The sequence below is a fragment of the Filicampus tigris genome, chromosome 18 (assembly GCF_054856515.1).
Source record: "Filicampus tigris isolate MCC_2025a chromosome 18, RoL_Ftig_1.0, whole genome shotgun sequence".
NCBI classification, from domain to species: Eukaryota; Metazoa; Chordata; class Actinopteri; order Syngnathiformes; family Syngnathidae; genus Filicampus; species Filicampus tigris.
In genome coordinates, this window is record NC_141234.1 from 13,130,001 (window position 1) to 13,138,270 (window position 8,270).

The following is an 8,270-nucleotide window of genomic DNA, read 5'->3' on the forward strand; positions in this document are numbered from 1 at the left end:
TCCGACGTGCCTGAGAGGCATACCACCGTGAGTATATAAATGAGCAAGGGGATCTTTATCGGTGTTTACCGATAAAAATCCAATGCGATAATGCACTTGAGTCTTAAATCACATGTCCACATTTATGCTGCACTATAAAGTAATTGCTGCCTGACTTTACAGCTCTTTGTGTTTGCTGTGGATATGATTATGACAAATTATACCTGTAAAGGGTATATGTAAAAATCAGTTGATGGGTTGTTAAACCTTAGCCACAAAAATTCAGTGAGGGGCAAAAATACAGCTGATGTCTCAATTTCCACCTTCAAAAAGTTGCTGTGGTAGCATATTTTAGCTGCCCATACAAGAAGCTGAAACCCTGCCATGGTTGAGTGTCTATACAATAAAATGTGAATAATATTTCATATTTTTTGCCATTTAAAATGAAATCATTCGTTCCAGAATCATTATTTCATATTAAATATTAACATTGTCATTGAATTAAAATAAACACTGTAAAATAACACTAAAAGTGAAAGTACTCACATTGAAGATGTCTTGCATGAAAGTAATCAAGAGGGAAATTGTGTTTTTGCAGCTATTCTGTCACCTTGTGTCATTTTGTAGGTACAAAGCTTTGAATGTCTGACAGCAGAAAGCACAATAATATTAAGCCTTGGCATTGCTTTGTTAATATGCACTGTTTAAGTATATATCGAAAAGGTGAATTACTCAATTAATTGAGGTACAATATGTATGGATCTACTGTGGCTTAACTTCCCATTCATACATTTTTTAAGGTTGTTTATCCTGGTCATGTTCTGGAGCCTTTAGCCAAGTTGACTTTGGGTGAAAGCCAGACAACAGCGGCTCTGATGGTTGCGCCCTATTCTCGGATGGTAGTGCATACCAGTTTGGCCTCCAAATTTTTAAGATGCAATCAATGAACAATCAAATACACAGTGTTGGACACACTTGATTTTCTATTTATAGGAAGGAAATGGAGTCAAATATGATGTTGGTATCCTGCTACTTTTAGGTAAACTTTCTGTTTTATTTTTGAGTGACTGTTCAAATGTTTTGCCCACTCATCCACACACATATTCAGGTGGTTAATATCATAGTGGTGGACAGGAGTACTTAGATCTGATACTACTTGCTGAAGCATCTTGAAAGCATCTCATGTTGAATATGAAAAAAAAAAAGAACCGGCCTGAGAAAAACAACTTTATTCAAGAAAGAACGTGTACTAAAGCTTGGCATGGCATCTTCCAAACGGCTTCTCCTATACAGGGTCGCGGGAAGGTGCTGGAGCCTATCCCAGCCGTCAATGGGCGAAGGCAGACTACACCCCAAACTGGTCGCCAGCCAGTCGCAGGGCACACACAGACACTTTCACTGAGCGGGAATCGATCCCACGTTGCCTCAGGCGTGTGTACCACTACACTATCAGTGACCTGTGTGCTACAGCATAAAAATGAAATACCAGCAAGTCTTCATCAGTAGTATCTTCATCTGTAGTATAAAACATGAATCAGGATGATTCTGCATATTGCAGCATTTTAGACCATTTGTAGACGTTCTGTTAACAGTTTAGATAAACGTCAGTTTGATTTGCTGCAGTGCACAAAGAAAAGTCTATGAAGACTTGGTTGGAGTGTGGTATGGAGGAACTTAAGGTAAGCACAGAGCTCGTGCTTTGGATGAATTAGAACAGAAATTGTGAACCAGGTCCTCCCGTCAACCACTGTGGCCTTTATCACGAATGTTTGGGTGGGTAAATGGGCACAAATTTTAACATACACTTGTAAATATTACAGAAAATCATACTAAAATACACCCAAAAACAATGGCATATTTCACTCCATTTTCTTCCTATAAAGTTCAAAGTGAGCATACCAAATCTTTGAAATTGTGAAATGCATTGTTTATTATTGTGTCTTCAAGCAATTGGGATCAAACTGGGATCAGCAGATGTTTATTTGGTTCGATTTTGACGTTTGGCCCCTTTCTTAATTTATTGTAATCATTGTGTTCTACACGTGCATAGGACCTGTCAGCAAAGACTCTGATATTTGCTATGGGCAAAAAAAGACTGTCTGGCATGTACTAATGTATCTGTGAGGTCTTCTCTTTTATTAGTGCCAGCATTTCTTTACCAGATGTACAATTCCCCCAAGTGAGCGTATTGCAGCTGGCAAATTAAGAAAGCTGCCAAGCAGATGGTCATCATCCCAGCCCTTGCTAGATGCTGTCTGTGCCTATGAACTGCACAGATAAACGTGTGCAGTGCAGAGAGTCCACCCACTGGGCCAGGCAATTAATACAGATAAGAAGGCCCTAATCTGTTTGTCCTTTTTCAAAGGTGTACTCAGAAATTGTACTCTAGGTGCACGTTGTGCTTGGGGGCGTGTGTGTGTATATATATAACATATATATATATATATATATATATATATATATATATATATAAAACTTTGTAACATGCAAAGCAACACAAAACCAATCCTCAGTTAAACTAACTAACAGTTTTTATTTCTTGCTTTTTCTTCATCCCTAAACCTACAGTTATCCATTATATTCACAAAACAACTACTGTTAAAGAAAAAAAAAAAAAAATTGAGTGGACCGGACATTATTTTTTTTGTCTTGTTAAATCTGAAATCCGTTAAATTGTGCTCCATTAAATTGAGATTCCGCTGAAACTGAATAAAAATTACTATCGCTATCAAATTTGTCTCCCGTTATCAGTATGTGGAAATGTTTTGCAATGTCCCTGTGGTTGCTGTGAGGCAAATGATTTTGAAGGTGTATATGATTGGTAGTGAACCCTTATTTTCCCTGTATTGATCCTAAGAGCAACCCATTAATTGTAAAAAACCTTATCAAGACTGATTGTCTGTCATAGTGTTCACAAATCAGCCAATCAATGCCATTGCCACATACACTTCCACTGGGTTTGAATCTAACTCCACTCATTCGACACAAAATGTGAAAATTGTAGCGGTCATAAATCACTCATTCAGAGCACTCTTTATTTAATAGGGTAATTTTTACCTGCTGAACAGTCAGTGCCTCTATCTGGTCTGGAAGTGAATATAGAAGCAATGTTTTTACTTTTTTAAGACTTTTTGAGACGTTTTAAGACTTTCATGCTTTGTCTCCCCCTCAACATGCTACTTTTAATTCCTGTCCTCTTTATCATTGAAATTGATGCTTGCAGTTAACGCCCACTGAAAACTAGTTCAGTCTGTTATGTAAAAGGTTTCAGCCAGGTTTAAATATTGGTTTGCTCAGGGCCTTTCTGCATGGAGTTTGCATGCTTCACTGCAGACTCTAAATTGCCTGTAGGTATGGAATCGCTGTGTCCCATTTTTATGTCCTTGATATGAAGGAATTGGAATAGTTCTTTTTAGTTCTACTTCTTTTTTTTCCTTAATAAATAAAACCACTTTTTAAAATTAATTAAGTTATTGATATTAATTTAAAACCTACATTTTATTGTTACTTGGGTTATATTTGTCTTTGTCTATTTACATTTAATGATCTTGGAACATTTAAATGAGAAAACTATGCAGTAAAAGTTTGAGAAGAGGGCAAATATTTTTTTCATGACCCTGTATATATGGCTCTGAGGAAAAAAGAGACAACTGCAAAGCTATTAATTAATCTGTTTTTACATGTATGCATTTATGAGGGGTTTTATTATAAAAACTATTCAGAAAATAAATCCCACATTTCAAAAATAAATATTGTCATTTGAAACATTTATTTACAAAATGGTTCAGTGTTTTACTTATTATGATGATTGTTATGATTATTATGATGATTATTATTATTTTATACCGTAGATGTAACATTCACAACCGTATTGACGATTCTACTTGTTTCTATCATTTTCTTTCTCTCAATCAGATTACAAGTGTCCACTCCTCAAACTCAGACATTGTAAAGTCTGGGAGCCCCAAATCCACTCTCAAGCATTTATGGACAGAAAGCAGCAAGGACATGTCCATAAGTAGGTTGTTGCTACAGACTCTGCATGGCAAAGAGAACAACACTGCACTGGACCTTCGTTACGATACCCCAGAGCCCTATTCAGAACAGGATCTGTGGGAATGGCTGAGGAACTCCACAGACCTGCAAGACTCACGGCCCCGGGCTAAACGGCGGCCCATGGTCAAGACTGGGAAGTTTAAAAAGATGTTTGGATGGGGGGACTTCCACTCTAATATAAAGACAGTCAAACTCAACCTGCTGATCACTGGTAAGATTGTGGATCACGGTAATGGCACATTTAGTGTCTACTTCCGCCACAACTCTACAGGTCAGGGCAACGTATCTGTCAGTTTGGTCCCTCCAACTAAGATAGTGGAGTTCGACGTAGCAGCACAACAGTCCGTCATAGATGCCAAGGACTCAAAGTCCTTCAATTGCCGCATCGAGTACGAGAAGGTGGAGAAGGGCGCCAAGAACACCCTCTGCAACTTTGACCCATCCAAGACATGCTACCAGGAGCAAACCCAGAGCCATGTCTCCTGGCTGTGCTCAAAACCTTTTAAAGTTATTTGCATCTTCATTTCCTTCTATAGCACCGACTACAAATTGGTGCAGAAAGTGTGTCCGGACTACAACTACCATAGTGACACTCCCTATTTTCCATCTGGCTGATATTTTAATACAAAGAAATGCAATATTGTTGATGAGTGAAGCACAGACCAGGGCTTCGACCCACCACTGGGGAATGTGTATCCCCAGGAACATCTGTTTTGTTGCCATTGGAATATGTAGATATCAGGGTTTGTTTGACTGAATGATTGATTCACCAACAAGCCACAAAGTACGTATATTTGCATAATCCAATGAGGTCTAATATACGATACAGTATAATGGTTTAGAACATTGTCAGATTATATTTTTGCTTTCATTTTTTTGTTCATACTCACAACTTTGTTACTGACATACGGTATCATAGACCTATTATTTAACTAAAGCAGATGTTTATAACCTAGAAATTATTATTAGTCTTCACAATGCATTTGAATATGCTGTGAAGATTCTAACGTGAGCTTAATGTTTTAGTGTGTGAGGTGGTCTGTGTAGGGTTAAAATGGGTTTAAACATATGCTCCCGCAGCTGAGTTGTAACATTAAGATTTGACTCTGGAACACCACCACTCCTCAGCTGTCCTCAGAATGCTGTCTACAGAATGCTACTACTGATTACCTGACTGTAAGCTGATTGGTAGGTAGTTTTGGGGAGATGGGACTCGTTCATAATCACCTAATATACATATGTTATAGAAATGTAATGTATTGGATTCTATATCTTATTGCCTAAGTTGTATGAATGGTTTGTATTGTAAATAGTTTATTCTCCTGCTGCTTCTGTATATGCACCCCGTGAGCTGTCCGTGTTACTACTTTCTTGCTTAGTCTACTCGTTCACCCATATGATGCTTGTTCTTGGTTCTTCTAGTAAAGAAAATAATGTTGCTGCCCTAGATGTGATTAAACAGCAATCCTGTACAGAACCTCACAACTAAATACAGGGTGTCCAAAGAAACCCTCCCATATTACATACATTATATTACATATGTTAGCTACTCAGCAGAGTTTCTGTAATGCTACCATATACCAAATGAAACTATGATATCATACAATTGTAGCTACTGATTATAAAATAATATTACATTAACGTTACATGTTATATTTGATGGAAATCAGGGAGTGTTTTTATGGACACCCTGTACATTACAAGTATTCATTATAATTGTCTTTATTGGCAGAAAAGGTTGGAGATGTACATATGAATAAAATATAGTACATTTTATTGTCTGACTGATGTTTTGTCTGAGTTGTGTTTTTCTGTGACGTCCACCAACTATGCAAAGATTTGAGTGTTAATTATTTCTCACATTAATCATGAACAGTGATTTAACAAGAAATGAAACAGATACATTTCAATACGTAACACTGAAGTATTATAAATGGCGGATGCACAGATGATCGCGGGAGCATTGACATAAGTAACGGCAGTGACATAGACAACGTGCTTGTGGACTATGAACCAGTGGAACCACCCGAATATGGTTAAGATATATCTTCGTAGACAATGTCGATATCGAAGTCTTTCTAACAGAATAGAGGATGATAATTACCACTGGATTAAAAAAAAAAATAGTGCTTCTCTTGCACTGACACTTTATTTTTACATCTTCGATTGAAACAGTAAATAATAAATTCAGGCCTGTGTGAAAGCCACATCTAAGCTCTCACATTCTTTTCTGCCACAGGGACTGAGATATCAATTATTTTGTAGGTGTTGAATTTCAGGGAGAAACTCAGGTTTAAGAGAGTGATTCTATAGTCGCCCATAGCTTTTGGGGAGATGTTGAGCCAGGTGATTAAGCCTCAATGAGTTAAAATGATAGGCGGACCATTCCGGCGGATATCTGCCATCTTCATTGTTGCTACAAACCCACTCAAGACAGGTAAAATGGCTGAAGGGTGACAATGCGCCTGCGTCTCGTGCAAAGCTAAAACTTTGCATCAGCTGCCAACTTAAGAGTTGAGGAATAAGTTGTTTCAATTTTGGGGGTGGGGGGGTGCTTAAGATTTCATGGAGGATGGCTTCACCAACGTAAGCTTTCACACACACTAAAAATACATCTCCAGGTTTTAAAATGACACAGCCATGCATACACAAACACTGGTCAGTCCGCCTCAGAGTGCTCTCACTGCCCGGCCATGAGGTTGGTGACCATGGAGATGGATTAAAAAACAACAGCAACGACAACTGAGAACCAGCCGCAGATTGCGGCTTTGCACTGGTTAGTCCACCTCAGGTTGCTTGCTGGGCAGCTACGAGGTCACCAAGCATTACCATGGAGCTAAAAAAATGTTCGCCGGCATGGTGGTCGACTGGTTAGCATGTCCGCCTCACAGTTCAGAGGTCGCGGGCCCCGGCCTCCCTGTGTGGAGTTTGCATGTTCTCCCCGTGCCTGCGTGGGTTTTCTCCGGGTGCTCCGGTTTCCTCCCACATTCCAAAAACATGCATGGTAAGTTGATTGGACACTCTAAATTGCCCCTAGGTGTGATTGTGAGTGCGGATGTTTGTTTGTCTCTGTACGCCCTGCGAATGGCTGGCAACCTATTCAGGGTGTCCCCCGCCTACTGCCCGAAGACAGCTGGGATAGGCTCCAGTACGCCCGCGACCCTTGTGAGGACAAGCGGTATAGATAATGGATGGATGGATGAAAAAATGTTCCTTCGTGGGGACCAGGGCATCACGCTGCTGTGGCTGCTTCAGAGGGCACCGTGGCCAGCCCAAATTGCACCGATGGCTCGCTGAAGACGCCCACATATCAGCAACTATTATTTACAATTTACATGATTCCAACTGTTGATTGGTGAGAAGCAGAACAGTCATCTGAGAGATTGTCGCCGTAAATTTCTTATCTTTGGTGGATTCCTCTCAGAGTGCCAAGTTCAGGTGATGCTGCTAAGATGTCATTGTTGGGGAGGCATTGTAGAGGTTTTGGTGGTCTGCGTTGTCCTCATTCTTCTTCTCTTTGAGGTGTTTAACGGCGGTTGGCAAACTGGTGGAGTGGTCTTCCTTTGAATATTGTAAATGCGCTGCTGTAGCGGTGCTACTCAGCGTGGTTTGCGGCAGAAAGGGGAAGTATGGTACTATAGTACTGTACAGTAGAAGAGGCTGACATTTTTTCGGTCTCCTGTGGGTCCCATGAATCCCCGCGGGATTTCCGCGGATGGGGAGTCATCTTTACCTTTAATCACGGTACAGGATAAAAAGTTCACAGGAGCAGCTGGGAGCGGGATTATCCATTAACCTCAGAGAATCTGTAAGGATGGGGGGTCGACACACTGTTTGTCTTTTTTTTTTTTTTTTTTTTTTAATGTAGCAGACCTCCAAAATGAAAGCGGTATGGGAGGGGGAGCCATTGTGAATGGGAGCAGGACAGGACGGAAGTCATTTTTACCAGCATAGGACAGGATTTTTTTTTTTTAATATTGTCTGGGACAGGACGTTATAGGACTTTTTCTGTGGAAATGGGATGAGATGGGTTGAAAATTCACTCCCGTGTCACCCTCTACTGTAGAGTATGACGTAGCGGACAGTTAAAAATACGGCATTTATGGACACAAGTCAGCATTTGCTCGTATCTATGAATGTCCAAAAGTGGATGGTTGTTAAGCGTGGTTCACGCGGCAGGAAAATCAGCCCAATTTTAACCTAGATTCTCCCCTCCCGAAAATCATAAGGACACT

General features: G+C 39.9%; 1 protein-coding gene across 1 annotated transcript in view; it reads left to right on the plus strand.

Moving 5' to 3' along the window:
- The window catches only part of nxph1 (neurexophilin 1), a 38,417-nt gene extending 32,598 nt beyond the window's left edge, over positions 1 to 5,819 (plus strand). Inside the window, exon 2 of the mRNA XM_086015455.1 lies at positions 3,895 to 5,819. Within this exon, the coding sequence (XP_085871581.1) occupies positions 3,895 to 4,650 (756 nt within the window). The 3' untranslated portion in view covers positions 4,651 to 5,819. The remainder of the gene's footprint in view (positions 1 to 3,894) is intronic.
- The last annotated feature ends 2,451 nt before the right edge of the window (positions 5,820 to 8,270 follow it).